This window comes from Schistocerca gregaria, chromosome 1 (genome assembly GCF_023897955.1).
Source record: "Schistocerca gregaria isolate iqSchGreg1 chromosome 1, iqSchGreg1.2, whole genome shotgun sequence".
NCBI classification, from domain to species: Eukaryota; Metazoa; Arthropoda; class Insecta; order Orthoptera; family Acrididae; genus Schistocerca; species Schistocerca gregaria.
The window spans coordinates 201,183,718-201,201,895 of NC_064920.1; the positions used below are offsets into that span (position 1 = coordinate 201,183,718).

General features: G+C 39.1%; 1 protein-coding gene and 1 long non-coding RNA gene across 3 annotated transcripts in view; one reads left to right on the plus strand and one right to left on the minus strand.

Moving 5' to 3' along the window:
- Positions 1 to 8,496, minus strand: part of LOC126336754 (zinc finger protein 260-like) — a 35,404-nt gene extending 26,908 nt beyond the window's left edge. Inside the window, exons 1-3 of one of the 2 annotated variants that reach the window (XM_050000770.1) lie at positions 8,349 to 8,496; positions 7,871 to 8,181; positions 6,649 to 7,675 (exon numbers count right to left, since the gene is read on the minus strand). In XM_050000770.1, coding sequence (XP_049856727.1) covers positions 6,649 to 7,675; positions 7,871 to 8,168 — 1,325 coding nt within the window. In that variant the 5' untranslated portion in view covers positions 8,169 to 8,181; positions 8,349 to 8,496. Of the gene's footprint in view, positions 1 to 6,648; positions 8,182 to 8,348 lie in introns of both variants that reach the window. The other variant, XM_050000760.1, reaches the window with a different exon arrangement.
- A 106-nt stretch (positions 8,497 to 8,602) lies between these two features.
- Positions 8,603 to 18,178, plus strand: part of LOC126336768 (uncharacterized) — a 33,710-nt gene continuing 24,134 nt past the window's right edge. The window contains exon 1 of the long non-coding RNA XR_007564992.1: positions 8,603 to 8,685. This is a non-coding gene — a long non-coding RNA (uncharacterized LOC126336768). The remainder of the gene's footprint in view (positions 8,686 to 18,178) is intronic.

The following is an 18,178-nucleotide window of genomic DNA, read 5'->3' on the forward strand; positions in this document are numbered from 1 at the left end:
ACATCACAATCTTATCAAAAGGTCTACCACTTGCAGTAGACAGATGGAACAAATGAAGAGTGTAATTTGCCATCACATCTCGTACTGTCTCAATGGAAATAGAGTCAGTTGTCACACAGATAGATGATTCAAGCTCGTTCTGAGTGATGGGATAGTTCTGGTGCCATACAAAAAGAAGTGGTGGTGGTTAGTGTTTAACATCCCGTCGACAACGAGGTCATTAGAGACGGAGCGCAAGCAAAGGATTGGGAAGGAAATCGGCCGTGCCCTTTCAAAGGAACCATCGAGGCATTTGCCTGAAACAATTTAGGGAAAACATGGAAAACCTAAATCAGGATGGCTGGAAAAGGGATTGAACTCTCGTCCTTCCGAATGCGAGTCCAGTGTACAAAAAGAAGTCATAAAGAGTAAAGGCTGAGTGAGCATGGAGGCCAATCATCTTTGTGCCGGTAAGTTTGGGATAATTCAGCTCCAATGATTATTCCCCTAGTAGAAATCAAGAAACTGGAACATCTGTTCAGTATGGTGTGGGTTGGCCCCATCTTGAATGAGGCACTTGATGCCTGGTCAAACATCCAACACTTGCTGTGTGATGGAAAATTGTTCCAAGTATAATGTAACTTTCACTAGTCAGCAATTCTTGCATAGAAAGAAGCACTAATGTCACTGTTGCATACAGCAGCCATATGGTAACTTTGAGAGACTGCAATGATTTTGGTTCCAACAAACGAGGATTTTTAGAACCCCGAAAACCTTCAGTTTTATTTATTCATGAATCCACTAAAGTGGAAATGTGCGTCACCTGTGAACAAGATTCAGTCAACATCAAAGCCTTCATTATCAATCATTATGACAATCTGGTTCACAAAGTCAACCCTTTGACACACAGCTGGTACAGGTATGATCTGGTGACTGAATGGAAACATGCGTAGACATGTCTCAGTATTGTAAGAAATAATTTATTGATTTTGGAAATTATTTTTATTATATACTTTGGCTGAGTAAATATTTTATTTCCTTGAGCTCCCTGGTCCCAGAAGATAATTCCACAAACCAAAGAGAATGGAAGTAAGCAAAATAAACTAATACCCTAGTGTTTAGGCCTACACAATGAGGGATATTTCTACTGACCAAAAGGGAGTGGAAGTACACAAAATAAGCTAATATTCTAGTCTTTAGGTCAACATAATGAGGGTTATTTCTAAGTGCTTAGCAAGTCAAAATCATATTCTTGATTACTTTTTTCGATGTTTTGACTCAAGTTTTGTTCATTATCTGGCTAAAACCCAGGGAACACACACACAGTATTTCATTTTATGTATGATCATTAATGCCTATTTCTGGAACTGGCAGGTAAATTCAGTTTGTTTTAAGTTGCATAATATGAGTCTTTGTGTAATTAATTATATAACTGTTCCTGTAAACCATTTGCAGTGATGTTTAGGTACCATTTGGGCTTTATCTGGTCCTTCATTAGCACAGTTTCTCAACAGTTCTTTAAAGTCACTGGAATGTCTCTCTTATAGTTAAGGAACAAGAGTGGCCTGAATATCTGACTACATACTTATCATTCCCCCATTCTGAGTTTAGCTTTAGTACTTCTCCGCTATTTGTTAATTAACACTTCCCTTCCTGTTATGAATATAAGACCCTATGCATGCAAGAGGGCTACATTAAAGCCACAAAATTTTAGTTTCCTACAAAATCAAATGCCTTGGCAAGTCACATGAGGTACCATGAGAATAGTTCTTGTTGTTTAGCTCTTCCAGTAATTCATTTCTAGTTTCATGATCAATAGTGGGCAATGAAAACCTCGTAACTCTATCTGTCTGTGAAAACTTGTAATTCCAGTAACCAGTAACTCTATAATTAGAGATCTGTATGTGCATGGGTTTCTCTTTTCTGTCCATAACTAGGCTTCAACTATACAGTTACACACGTAGCAACTTTCTGTATCACTTTATGTTATTTTTAAGAAACCATTTTTGCTTCACCTGTAAAATTTAACAAATGGAATTATGAGGTTTACATTGCCTACCACTAATGTGGATGTCTCTAAGAATTCTTTGTGACATATTAAGAGGCAAGCAGCTAGTTACGCTGTACAAAACGAGTCAGTATTCCACTGCAGGACATGTATTCCAAAAGTTTAGAGCAGGCTGCTTGGGGAGAAATGGGTCTGTAGTAAGAGATGGTTTGTCTGCCCCTTTTTATAGATGGAAGTCACTATTAGTAAGCTATGAGAGGCATACCATAAGTAAAATAACACTTCTTTTCTTAAATCAGGTTGGTTTTATTCAGGTTTCAAATACACCATATTAACCCCCACTGTTTTGGCTACAAAACCCTATTTTTCAACATACTCCATTCAATGTGGCAGCCTCACACTACCTTACCGAGTGGGTCTGTGTGCCCACATTGTACCACTCTACTGGTTGATGTTGGAGCCAATGCCTTGCTGCACCATTAACCTCCCTGTCATCCATGTACTGTTCCCCTGGATTGCATCCTTCATTGGGCCAAGCATATGGAAGTCAAAAGGTGTGAGAACTTCTGTTAGGCTGTAATGAACCTAGTGAGCTCACACCTTTGAGGACCCCAACTGGTGGACAAGTGTGTCAGCACTACCAACAGAGATGTCCAGTTGTTCATCAAGGAGTTTTTTTGCGATCTGTTGACCACCTCAAATGAAAGTGTCCAGGGTTTCCAACACTGCACGTCTCACAGCAGTGTGTAGCCAGCTGACATGTGGGAGACCAGACAGGTTCGTTTGACCTTGATGCGAGGATGACAGATGCCTTGCCCAATGACTCACTATACTTTTGTTCACTGCCACGTCTCCCCAGACATTCTCCTAGCACTTAGAGGCTCCGGTTTTCTGCCAAAAGAAACTCAATGGCACTTCTCTGGTTGGAATGCATCTCCATTACAGACACAATTTTGAAGGCTATGTATAGCAGTGCCAACTATGAGAACAACATGAAGCTATAGGGCCTGAAGCAAGCGTATTCTGTGATGTCGCACCAAGAATTCTGCATTTTTTCAACCAAAAGTGGCCAAGAAAAAAAAATTGTTACATTACTTATTACATATACTCTATCAGAAGACATCTCTTCACTCATGAGCTGATACAAAAGATAGCTCAGTCAAGGTCTTATCAAATCAGTGAAGCATTTTATATCTGAAATAAAATAACTGTGACACTGATTGCACTGGTGGGGTGCAGAGTTGCCACTGGACAGCCACTTTAGACAAGGCTCTGCATGTAGCTATAAGGCAGGCAACACTGAATACATGGCAGTCAAAAGAGAACTAAGATTGGGCAGTATCCTGCTCCTACCATCAAGCTTATTTTAATTAAAATATAATACTACACTACAAATATTATTACTACCAGAGGAATTAGCATTTTCAATGTACCTTTTTTTATTTTATAGTGCTAGAAGTCAATCTAGATCTTTTATATGCTTTAGTAATAAATTTATCTCAGACAAACTGGAAAAATTAGGAAATAAGCAAAATGTGTAGTTTAAATTACATATACAAAACAGAATAATGTGTTTGGAACACAAATTTTCTCATAAGATCAAATTCACATCAGACCTGAAGGAAAAGAAAATAGGGGTACCAAAACGGATCTTACTAGATTCCATGGTATTCCTCATTTACATAAATGGCATACAAAACTTTTCTCTGTTTTATTAATGAATTCCCATTTCATTGTACATGTATTTCTAATTGGTAGGATTGACTCAATCTTCGCATTCATGACTGGAGAATTGTAACAATGAACAGTATAATATTGCTGATTAAGTTCTTGAAGTGCATATACTCATGCTTCAGTGCAAAGTCACTTAATGCAAACCCTTGTTAAAAAAAGTTTTATGTAGACTACTTACATGACCTTGCCTCTACAAATGAAAGTGGGCATCGAATATTTGGTGCCAATCTGGAGATTTTCAAATTTACTGTGACTATCATATTTGCAATACATGGAACTGTTGTAGGACCCTCCATGAAAAATGAGTAGGAAAAAAACTGAAATTCGAAGATATGTGAGCTACAATGGAATCCTTCTCCATAATTCACTGCCAGCATAAACCACAAGCCCAGTAGAGGAAGGGAAATTACAGCAGAATTACAAACATTTCTATTTGATAATCATTTTTTACAATTTAAACAAATATTTTGGCTCATAGCTGCACTCACTATATGGGTGTGTTTTCACACAGACAGTATGCATTTACAGAAGAAAGCTTTCTCTCCCCCCCCCCCCCCCCCCCCCTTAGTGTGTATAGTTTTCTCTTTCCTTTCAGGTACAGGAATTCAGTGATGGGCTAAAGCACATTTGCAGAATTGGCAGCTCTTGCATTGTGTGCAGATAATGGCAATTCATGGACATTGGTCCAACTAGATATTATAATAGTATAAAGTAGCCGACAAAAATCGCTGATACTCACGATTTCTTTCAGCATAAGATACAAATTGATTACATTTGTTTTCAATACGGAGAATGCCAGAACAACTTTTATTGATGTATTTATTACGAATTTCAAGCTTGTATAATGATTTTCATATTTCTTTGGCGACTGGAAAAACCAAGATGTGCTAATAGACTAACCTGTAACGTAGTCTGACACCTTGGTTATTCATGAGTTGACGAAGCCAATGAATGTGAAAGCAAAAACCTGGTTGTGGTGACTTACCAATCTGTAGCTTACCCCGAAGTCTCAATTAGGATGGAATATGTGAATTTGATTGTCAGCTGGCGAAGACAACAAATCTCAACATGAAAATAAGCTCTCCATAATGAACTAATATTTAGCATAACCTAAAACATACATTCATCACTTCAGCAATGTACTTCAATGTCTTCTTTCTGATATAGCCAAAAAATTCAATGATGTGATTAAAATTTAACCTTATACAACTAAATACCAGCAATTCATTTTAATACCATAGAAAATTACACTCGAGAATTTCATTGGCTACCTACATCTCACTCACATTGGTCCATAAATGCACTTTTACTTGATGATGTGAGACCCACATAGGAATAATAGTGAAGTTTTAAGAATGAAAGGTTTAGGTTTTCCATCATCTGCCAGTATCAGTTAAAGCAAATGCGTTGATGCTTCTGCTCGAAAAGCCCAATTTTTATCCAATCCGAGCTTAACTTCTTTCCTGGCATGAACTTCTTTCCTTGCAAGTGTATGTGTATGTGTAAATATTTCTGTAACGTGTCTGTCATGTCCTACACTTTTGTGCATAATTATTATAAGACAAATAAATAAATGAAACTAAACAAATACTATAAAATTATTATTTACTTTGTTCTTCGAGTGTTTTATGCATAATACGCTACGCATGTTTTGCTGTTTCTATCGGACAGGAGGATTTCCCAATAGTCATTGTGAGTTAGTTTTAAGACTTTCTTACTCCTTGCCTGTAGAATTAGGTAAAGATTTCTCTTATTGGTGTAACATACCTAAATCTTATGTTAGCCATCCCTCAACACTGCTTGTTTAATTTTATCCATATTTGTTACAATGAAAACCCAGGACTCAAATTGCTCAAGGAACATGTTTAACAAAGAATTAAATTGTTCATTAATGCACTCGAGTAATGTGTTTAACAAAGAATTAAATTGTTCATTAACTCTGTTTATGTATTATACATCTTTTCCCTTATGTTTTTCCCACTGGGTTACTTCAAACAGTGACCAAGACATCAGTACACTTATGTTATACACATTTTTTTCTGTTTTGATCTGAATGTAAGTTATTGGCATGTCTTACTGTTAACATCTTATCGCCATGAAGCAATAAGCTAGTTACTATCACTTTTAATTACACTGTGTAAGGCAAAATGTACATACTGGTACCTTTCCAGAAAAAAATTGTTTAGGGCCTAATGGATGACCTTATATTTTCCATAGTTTATGTACAATATATGTACATAATACACATTAAAAGACTTGTTCTTTATCTAATATTGATCTTCTGAACTTATCTTGCACTTTAAGTTTTTTGTAAGAAAGTGCATAAAACTGATGTGAACATATACAACAAGTTATGGTACAGGTCAATCTGTTCCCCTGATCTTTGTTTCATTTCCACATTCATAGGCTTTGCCACCGCACACCCAAATAAACAGCTGCCTATCAATCCTAGACCACAGGTTATACTGTTCTCAATATCTATAACCACGATTTTAGGTAGGGGGCAGAGGCACACTGTCACACACTAGCCAGCTTTCCCTTCTTCTAAGTTGATCCACACTGCCACTAAAACATACTTTTAACATGTGAAATAGACATTTTAAGATATGAAGTCATTTTAAAGGAATTCAAAAGCCTTAAAACCAATGGTGCTTTCAGTTTCTCTCCGTTCCTTTTCCCCTGTTAAAAAGGAAACTACGTTGACAAAAGTTAATTTTTGGTAAATAGCTGGGGAATAAATTTTATGCTGTTGCGTTGTGTGTAACACAGGAAGAGAATGACATAAAAAAAAAACACACACACACACACAAGTCCAGTAAACTCAGTGCTGCATTACTAAGACTGAATTCTGTTTCACATTTCTTAAGACTTAGGAAATTCAGATCAATAGAATATTTAAGTATTCAATTTTGTATGGTGATACTTACCTACACACAAATGGTTTGTCTCCCGTGTGAATTTTGGAATGCTCAACAAGCTCTGGTTTACGTGAAAATGCCTCCCCACAATGCTGGCAAACAAAGGGTCTGTCATCTCCAGTATGCAACCTTGTGTGTGCTAGAAGTGTTCTTTTCTGCAAGAATTCCTTCCCACAGACTTCACAAGAGTGAGGAACTCTCCCATGAAGCCGTCCATGATTCACCAATTCAAACTTGCGTGTGAATGTACTGCCACAGTCTGGACACACATAAGGATGCAAACCACCATGGAACCGGGAATGAATCACAAGATGATCCTTCTGAGAAAATGATTCACCACATTCATCACAAACAAACGGCCGTTCTCCAGAATGAAACTTTGAGTGTGTTACAAGATGTCTTTTCTGTGGAAATGTTCTTCCACATTCCTGGCATATGAATGGCCGGTCCCTGCTGTGCACACGAGCATGTGTAACTAGATGGTGCTTTAATGTAAATGACTTTTTACATTCCAAACATTTATATGGACGTTCACTGCTGTGTAGTAGTAGATGTGTGCTGAGACAGTGTTTATGGGCAAAACTTTTTCCACATTCAGGGCATACATGTGGGCGTTCACCAGTGTGAACCCTAGCATGTGTGACAAGGTGATGCTTGAGAAGAAATGATTTACCACATTCTGGACATGAGAACGGTCGTTCTTTATCCAACCTATATCTATGGCCACCACTTAAGTTATGGCCAGTAGTTATGGTTAATTTGCCGTTGCTATTGTTTGATGACTGTGTGTCATCAGTTGCTTCTCCCTCCAATGGTCTGCCTTTTATATGTGTAACACCGGTGGCATTGGTGTTACCTGCACTGACTGGTTGTTGTCCTATGTTAGCAGTATCTGGTCCTAGTAAGTTGGAAGTAACTGATGCTTTCTTCAGAAGGAATTCACCACACTCTTGGGCTGTTAGCTGAAGAGGACCACATGGTGTCATGAAGTGCTTGGCCCCAACATGCTTGTCAGCACCAAACATCAGGCTATTACCTGCACGAAATAAAGAATTTGTGCTGTCACAATTACACCCTTTTTCACACGCTATATTAAATATATCGTGTTTCTTTGCATTTAAATGTGACTGGTGTGTGCTGTTTTGTTGGAGGCACTCATTCATTAAAAACATAGTTGTGGACATAAAACTATTATTCATATTTCTGTTAGAGGTACTAGGTGCTCTATTACCATGTCTATTTAATGCATTATCCGCAAGTTCATTCGATTCATTAGTCGTTTGTACTTTGGTGGATACACCATTGGTAGTAGCTGTAGCAATTCCATTCACACTGCACTGATTTGTAATGCCCCAGGAGTTGAAGGACACAGCGTTAAGTGCTGCTGCTGAATACATTGGACTGCCTGGAGCATTCTGCGACGAATCGCGAAATATTGTATCTTCCAGCTTGATTCTTTCCACTAAATGTTCAGGAACAATTTTCAAAGAATCAAAGTGCATAGGTGATGGGTGGGTTGCCCATCCCATAGGTATGTGGTGCCTGTAATGGAGTAAAGCGCAAGACTTTATTAGCGAAATCTAAAATTTTAATCCCGGATGCAAAATCTCGCTGATCAATAATAGAACTAAAAAGTTTCGGCTGGGATGTTTACGCGAATACAGATTACACTTCAGAGATATCTTTCACCTGGAGCTTCAGACACTTACCATTAATTTGACATAATCCGCGAATATTTATAAACTGCTAGTAACAACGCACAACAGAAAAAGGTAATTGACATTTAAACAAGAGAATTTGAAAGAAACTAACAAATTTCTGTCAGACTGCCATTTTAACCAAACACACGCACACATTGCCAACATAACGGAGTACAGTATAAAATGTCCCTAACTTAATCTATGACAGACGCTTGCGTTCGTAATATGCTTCGACGATGCAATAGGTTTAGTTTGACAGGAAAAAGCAAGTTAAAATCATCGAGCAGCCTAATGACTGTGTAAGCCAGAAAGAAAAAGTGCTGTGACAGAGGCCAAGTTAGCTAAAGTAAGCTCTATAAAAAGGGCCTGGAGCTTGTCTTTTCGCGGCGTATATTGTAGGTTTCGATCTGTTTTCAGACGATTAAGCGAATTTGTGATAAACTTTGCCAACAAGTAGACGCAAGCTATGTTAAATTTTGTATTCCGTGACTTCCGATCAAATGTACTTTTCTTCGTTCAGTCCTCTACTCCTCTCCGTATCTATCCTGTGATCACGTCTTATAATTACGCAAATCTCTGCAGATTTTAGGTATGACACGTAGCCATCACGAAATACTGACATGAAAAGCAGAAAATGAACTAGTCAGTCCGGAGTTCAGCTAATTGCTATTGTTACTCCTTTAACGGCAATGTTAGCTACTGCATAGCGTATTCATTGAAACAATAAAAGGGCAGTCCTTTTGTCTTACAGAACTTAACGCAGTTTGAAGTTTCAGAAGTTTACTTCTGTTTATTGAGGTAGATTACGTCGAAATGATTGAATTGTCCCTCCACAGAAAAAAAACAAGAATCTAAAGTTTGCACGCAATGAGATAGCAAGTTTTATTGTACATACACTCATAAGCATATATCACAGATTTTATGAATTTGGACGCAGTATTAAGTGTACGGTATCTACTGTTTCATGAGATGTATTGTTGATGAATTAGTATACCCATAGAAACGTTGTTCATTTGTATTTGTTTCCATTTAGGTCTCAGTTAAGGAGAAAAAATGTTCAGAGTTCTGGAATTCATTTAGCAATGTATTAAGGACTAGAAGCAGTTATAATAAACTTTGCCCAGGCAATAACTAATAACGTTTTGTACTGTTGTTATACTTATGTCTAGTTAATCAGTGGTGTTCTTTTTAACCTGCTTGCACATAGAGTTTATTTAGAAATGAATTTTTGATATTCACATGTAGTGTACCCTGTAGTGATAAAATTAAGATCAGTGGAAAGACAAATGTGATTAAGAATATAATTTTCTTTACACGATCCAGATATTAAGATGAAATATAGGAAGTATACACCCAATTTCCTTTGAAATTCAGAAGATTCCCAAGTTTGTATTACATGCCTGCTATCAACTTTAAACAGAAACTCACTCCAGAATAGAGAAATCAAACAATCTGATGCGGCTAAAACAGTGGAGATATATTGGATATGTGTTTGTTTTGATGGCCTCTGTAAATAAATGAATGCTCATTTTGGCTTGGTTCCTTTAACAATGCTTGTGTTGACTTCTATTTCAACAACCCACCAACTGAGATGTTGTTCTGTGTCAGTTTCACTTAATTTCTATTTGTTTCTTAGATTATGTTAATACAATATTTGTACATATGATGTGCGATTTGTATTGATAATGAAGTAATAGTGTATGAAATAACTGAACACTGAAATTTTAGTAGCCATGAGATATAATTTTATACAGTACATTTATGAACTATATCAATCTATTCAAAGAAGTTTCGGGCTTGCTGCCAGTCATCAACTGGGCACATGCCAGCTGTCTTCTACATCTGCATAAATAATGCACAAGTCACAGTACAGTGTGCGACAGATGACACCCTTTACCATGATTAGTCCTTTCCCTCCCTGTTCCACTCAAAAATAGGATTAGAGAAAAACATCTGCCTATATGCCTTTATATGAGCCCTAATTTCTAGTATCATATCTTCATGGCCTTTAAGTAAAACGTATGTTAGCAGCAGTAGAATCTTCTGCAATCAGCCTCAAATATCCGGTCCTCTAAATTTTCTCAGTAGTGTTCCTTGGAAAAACTGTTGCCTCCCCTCCAGCCATTGCTATTATAGTTCCAGAACCTGCAGGTGAACCATCGAAGACTGAAGACGATTTCTCTCATCTCACAATTTATTAGCGTGCTGTCTGCATCTCATCCTGTATTAAGATAATGGTTGCAGAATGACTACACTACCCTATAGCAGGTCCCTCAGCAATGCGGTTTCAGAAATCGGCTGTCCTCAGGATTGTTGTTCTCCGTGGCATCAATCCACTCTGTTTTCTCTGTAGGGAACCAATTGCAGAAATGATCGGGTTCCATGCATTATCCAACTGGTAGCTCGTAAACAGTTCATCAGATTTCCCACCCAGCATATTTCCATGGATTCTTTAATAATAATGAAGCCCCAAAATTATGTTGCTGTGCTCAAAGTTTATATTTTATCATACCCATTAAATACCTGGTGGTGAACTGAATGTTTGGCAGTGGCAGCCTTCTTTGGTTGTATAAAGTGAGTGGAGTGTTCTTCCATGGTGCATGTCATGTGGCCTATGTAAGCCATATGACATTTGCACCGTATTTCCAGATTTTGGCCTTCCCCAATAACAAATCATCCTTCACTGATCCCAGGAGTCTTTACGCAAACTATTTGGATATGACACAATGTAAGCTCTGTATGCAAGTATTTTAAGTACACTCACAGGTCATGCCAGATGCTGACAACTTGATGATTGCAAATGTAAGTTAGTATGAGAAGGCTGTGATAAACTGAATATCCCAGAGAACCACTATTCTTCCATCCGACAATAAAATCCAGATCCAGGGAAGTTAGACAACCATCATTCTCCATTTCCATACCGAACTGAATGCTCTTCTAAATGGGTTTGAACTGATGTAAAAACTTCATTCATTTATGTTCTTCATGAGACCACAATGTTGTTTCCTTAATTTTATTTCTTGTGTGAAATTACTAAATATTCCAGATCAGTGTTTATTTTCTCATGGCTCAAGAATAGAATAGAATAAGACAGACTAGAAACTTTATTGAAATCAGTAGAGATGTTTAGACCATTAATATGGGAAAACTCAGTACAATGTACAAATTGTAAAATACAACACTGTAACAAACAAATTTTCTGGTCGTGTATTGAACTAAACAGAATAAATATTACTTACAGCATATTGACGTTACTGAGAAATACTAATATTACATTCTCACTCTCAACCGTAGACAAGAATGCAACCTCTGTTCTTCAAACTGTATATGCTCTTATGTGAAATTCTGTTTCCATGATGTTCGGAATGTGGTATGCATCTGTGGGCATCTTACTGTTCAAATAGTGATAGTCTCAGAAAAATTGATACTTTCTTGAATTGTCCTTAGATTTTTTGAGTACAGTTACACTTACTGTCCATTATGGGCTACTACTTTGGTTGGTTGGTTGGTTTGTGGGATTGAAGGGACCAGACTGCTACGGGCCTCGGTCCCGCTACTACTTTATTCTGTATACCATTGACTAGCTGCAGACTGATAAATTATTCTAAAATCAGTAGCATGGTATTCTGTACAGTTTGCAGTACACTGGTGCTTCATTCCCAGTAGGAATCCCATGTTGCGTCACAGGTGTCGCAGGCAGCAGCCCTTTGGAAAAAAATAAATGTTGAAACTCCGACAAAAGTTCTTCCATATATGCTCTCCCTGTTTCTTTTAAATGCTTAACCTTCTCACTCATTACAATCGTAGCAGCATCCTGTGCCTGTTCATATCTCACACCTCCTGTGCAGCAGTCTTCCACTTTCATAATCATGAACATTGATAGAAATGTCGCCTTCAGAATTATCCAAATTGATGGCTATTACCTTGCCACTGTCCTTTTCTTGTAAGTATACAACACTTTGTCCCACTAAGCAACACCCTGCCTCTAAGTCACTACCCTCCAGCTGTTCCACTATACACAACTCACCAAATAGTAAGTCAGGTTCCATACTCACCCACAGCCCCTTCCTAGTACCACTCGCACATGATCATGTGCATTAGGCCTTAATGTCATTGCTTGTGGTTTAACTGGACAGCCGATTGTAATAGATGCTCCTTGCGACAGATCAGCATAGATGACAGCTACCCCTAGCTAGAATGTATTCCCATTACATCACACCACATGTCATCAAAGATCAGTTTAGTTATGGCATGACCCCGATACAAATGCTTCTACACACTGCCTAATTTTATTGCCTCCAATTTAAAATTCACCATTACTAACCCCAGCAGCCGTATATCATTACCCTCAACTTACACAAGTTATAACATTGTAGGTCCTATTGCCTTCTATGTACTGAATCCCTCAAGGCCACAGACACATGCACACCTGTGACCAACAATCTTATACCTATGTCAACCTGCTGTACACTGGCACATTCCACCTCTGCCTTCGTATTTTCTGAATTCGTTTTTATTGAGAACACCTTTTGGCATTTCTTGGGTTCCCTTTTGAGTTTACTGGGTGCTTGTTACCTCTCTGACCACCCCTATTGTCATTCTTATATTGCCGCTGATGGTTCATACCATTCCTGTTCTTTCATGGCTCATACCACTGACTCTAAACATGCCCCATACATCCACAATTAAAAAATTTTACATTAGCCACAAACACACTTCACCTATCTCTCACCCTGTTGCAACGTCAGTTTCTTCAAAATCCATTGCCACCTTCACAGCTGCATGGAGATCCTTAGGTGCACAAGTGCACACCTCCTAGACATTTCCGGTGCCAAACTCCTTAGAAATGCATCAAGTGCCATTTATTCAGCTTCCTGTAACAACTCCTTGTTTGCTTCATGACTGTGTTAATTCGTAAGTGTGCACATTAATTTTCTTAATTATGGGTCATTAGACCTTTTAGCAATAACATTTAACTGTTCATGAAAAAACTGTGCACTATCCTGCTTCTTTTGCCCTTACAATAATCATTATTTTGTCTGTTCAAAAGTTTTTGTCCTGTTTAGTGCTTCTGTGCATTGTACAAAGGACTTTGCTTCTCCTGATAGGTGCAATCTCACTACTTGTAGTGACTGCTCATCCGACCAACCCTCTCAGCAGATGATGAGACCCTAGACAATTGATAACACATCCTCAGATGCCCCAACAGGAAAATGAGTAACAAGGTTCACAACAGCCGCATCTAATCCTAGACTCTGTGATCTTAATAATCCCAACTCCTCAGTCCTCACTGTCAGCTCATAATTTCTGCTCTTAATCATGCTACTTCATTAACTAATGATTGCACAGCTTTCGGACCAGTGACACCTTATGTCTCTGATTCTGGCATTGCACTACCTTTACTCATGTTTTAAAAACATAATAACAGCAAAAGAATGCTCCTTAATCAGCAACTTTAAAATACTCATATCATGAAGCACCTGGACACCACGCATTGTCTCACCCTATTGCCAACTGATGATACATAAAATGGAAAAACTGCCACAGACTTGTGTAAGGGGTGGAATTCCCAAGCAAATTACACTATGTCCACCTCACAGACTCTAATCACTGATCCCCACAATTATCCTTAAAATTACCCCTGAACTGAGAAACACCCACCAGTTTTTCTGTCCTCGCGAAAGGTAATTCTGAAGCTGTGATGACCCCCAATTCTTGACCCCATGTCTGTCGCAAAACACAAACAACAGATTCACTCAATCCACAATGAGGGTACTGCTGGCTACAGCTCAGAAGTCACACTATTGGGATTGGCACACCCTCCACTGTTCAGTGGCAGTGACATCAGTTCTTCTGACACCACTCAGAGTTATAGGCTGTGTGGAGCCCAGTGAAAGACTGGCGGTTGAGAAAATGCTTTATTGCTCTTAATTACAACATTTCTGCATCATTAATGAGAGGCAGTCACTCCAACATAGCAGGTGTCAGTGGCTGACTGCCCCCCCCCCCCCCCCCCCGCCCCCTCCCCTCCCCCTCACTCCAGTTGGGCGTTACTTGTATCGGCACCCAATGATGCTAACATCAGACCTGGAAAGTGAGCTGATGGCTCATCAGTAGGCCAAGGCTCTGACAGCAGCTGTGTGCTCCTTTTCTTGGTGCATCGGCCTTGTGAAGTTGAATGCAAATGCCCAGAAATGGCTCACATCTTTTGTGGTGGTAAGGGATGACTGTCACGCACAGGGTACTGCCCACTGCCCCTCCTGGCAGAAGTTTGGCATCAGCTGGTGTCAATGGCAGATCTGCCGTGCTGTAGCACGAAGTACCCCAGGTGGACTTAGTACCAGAGACTGCTACCCCCTCCCAGTTTTCAGCCCATGGCTGCAGCTGGTGGCTACCAATTGTATTGTCATCTAGTATAGCCTTGGATTTATGGTAGTACTGCTAGACTCCCAATGCCACAATCTCAAAATTCATAGTTGTATAGTGCCCCAGGTTGCATTTTTTGCACTATTGCCTGGCTCCTTGTCATGTAGTTCATAACATAGTTGTAGCACTGGTACGGTAACACTGTCCTGCCCACTTTGACTATTAATACTGTACAGTACAGGTTTTGCAGAGCACAGGTAGCCCATCTCACAATCCTTTTGTGTACATGTTGCTATAACCTATATCTTGCCACCTCAAGCTTATTAGCCAGTGGTAGCTAATGCAACATTCCACAGGTTCCACAGCAGCTTCTTGAAAATTTCATCTAAGACTTGGTAGAAGCGCTACAAATTTCACTTTTATTAACAAGTCAGCCTCATTTTCTTGTCTGCTGTCTTTATTCATTACACACATACTGTTATATACCTTCACAAATTCAATCTCTGCATCTTCCTTAAGCAAATTACTAAATAATTAAAATAATTAAAATTCAATATTCTTCCCTCTACTCAAGTCCTCCAGCTTACTGACAACTTTAAATATCAAATAATCTGACTCCTCAGAAAGTAACATTTTATGCATTTCCCATAAGATACCAGATCATTAATGCTGTTTTCTCCTTTCCCTTCCGTTCACTACTAATATCCAATTCAGAACCACATGGTTTTCCTCCACAAAAACAAGAGTCTCACCTTGTTTTTCAGGACAGACCTCATTAATATCATTTCCATTATTACAGCTCATTCCTATTTCACTCTCCAACTTATCTTTACTACAGTTAGTATTATCATATACACCCACTTGTATGCACAAATCATTAACAAATACACTGATTGTAATCAAAAAGACAGCAGCCAGAATGACAAGGTGGGTTGCAATCATTATTAGGAGGCAGGTAGGTAGATGGTGCCATACAATGAAATGATTATGCTTTCAACTTTGAAGGACCATCATTTATTGCCTTATAGGGCCATAAAATGTGCATGCTGGTATGGTGTCAAGCCCTCGTGGTTGTGAATATGTGTATCCAGATGTTGTGGCATGGAATTTTATGGGTCTCATGTGTAGTCCTGTGATACTTCATTCCATGTTGCTTGCACCTGAGTGCACAGTTTCCATCAATTGATGGGTGGAGATGGAGCCTTGATGACATGCTCCATGCCATCCCACATATTCTCGATTGGAGAGAGATCACAGGATGTGGCTCACCACAGCAGAGTATCCATAGCTTGAAGGCATGCTTGGGAGATGACAGCAGTATGAGGACAAGTGTTGTCCTGTTGAAGTAGGGCACGGACTTGGCCATTCATGAATGGCAGCGCCAACAGTTGCACTACCTTCTCCATTTACAGTGTAGTTGTATGGATCCCATTAGGGACACTAATGGTCAACGGTCACCATGAGATCTCAGATCCCAAACCATTACACGAGGCCGGTGGGATGTGCGATAGGACAGCACAAACTGCTCTATGATGCACACTCCACTGCACATCCAAACATGGTCCTAGTGTTTATCACTTCCAAGACTAAAGATGACACACTGCAGTGTCTGCAGGCTCCCAAGTCTGTCACTGCCAACAACTGACAAGTAAGGTGTGACACTACATGGATGTGAGTGCTAGGTGTTGTAACTGTTAGTGTGTGGTAAGCGATGCATCATGTAACTTGTTGTGACTGATATTAGCACTTATGAGATGTTGTTTTGGAGGCAAAACAGCCTGCTGAGCAGCCCCTATCACATTTGTTCACATGTGACAGACCATCTGTTGGTCCTCCTTTGTAGTAGTACTTGTTGGACGTCTAGATACTACATGTAATGAACAAATGCCTTCCTTATCTTCTGCTGACAACAATGGGCAATGGTGGAGACCATATGGTCAGTGTGGCATGCAGTAAGATGAGAGAACAATCAAGCCTGCTGCAATCTGCAGTGCAGTCCCTACTGAACTCATCTAGCTGGACAGCCTGCTATTAAATATCTTGCCAGGGTGTACTGCATATTCAGGTAACACTCTAGTGAAGCTATCTGCTGTTGTCAGCCAGCACAGCTGCATGGGTCTTTATTGTATCAACCGATGGGCACAATCCCACAGCCCCACACACACTTCTCAGGTACATGGCTAACTGTGCACGAGCAATCATAGGCATAGGTGATGGTGTACCACAGACCCATCCAGTTTGCAGTGGATTGTTCAGGTCCTTCTGAGAGCAGTTCTTTTTATGATGACAAGTGTACATCATTACCCACATCATAGTTGCTACGAACATTGATAATCAATGCATGCCTCATTCCGAACATGCTCCCATACAATATTCGGTGACTTCCCCTTATGATTCATTCTTACATCAGCACATACTACCTCCTTACAATTAATTTCATTGTTATTAATTTTATTAATTACATTGCCCCTCAGTTCCATATTAACATCTGTTTCCATTTCTGGCATAAGCACTGCCTCTGTCTCAGTGACATTTAATGACATTGCTTCCATTGTATTCCTATCTTCTAATTCACCCACTTCATGGCTGTCAAATAACTCCCCAATAAAATAACTGTTGTACTTATTGTCATTACTAATTTTAATAAATTTCCCTACTCTTTCCCCCTTAGATCTTCTGCACTAATCATTATGACTTCCCCACATCCATGTATTACCAAAGACAGTTTCCATATTACATGTAACACTTTCCTTACACTCTTTTCTACAGTCCCTGTTCAGCACATTGGAATCCTGTCTGGTCCTATTTATTGCATTGTCACTAGCCTCCCTGCAGATATTTAGTGAGTTCTCAGTTAGTTTCCCCACTGCCTATCATGGTAACTGGTACCGACTTTCTTTCCTATCCTTTTCCATCTTATCTTTTGTTCTGTGATCAAAGTTCTTTCTCATCTCCCCATAATTTCTTCTATTTTCCTGCTGTCTGTTTCTCCAGTTTCTGTCTTCATTACAGTGCCCAAACCATTCCTGTTGTCTGTGCATCTGTTGCCATTGTTTCCATTAACATTATGAGTGTGTTCCCTATCCTGATTCCTACCATTCTCAGTATACCTAGGCCTATAAACAAAGCCCTATCTATTTTTTCAATCATGTTGAGAAATTCATCCACAGAATCAATGGGACTGTGAATGAGTTCCCACTGCAAAGATTCTGCCAGCCTTCTCGTTAAAGATTAAATTTCAGTCAGCACACCTAGTGGCTTATGTAAATGAATGACTTAATTCAGATCCATTACAAACAATTCTCTCGTACTTTCCTTCTCACTTTTGTAGCATCAGCACAAACGTGGCAATCTGCTAGTACAAGGATGTAGGCTGACACTGGAAATATGTTCAATGTTAGTTTCACTAAAAACAAGCTATTTAGAAATTACGGCCTTCCAAAGGCTGATAATATGCACAATAATGAAATGTG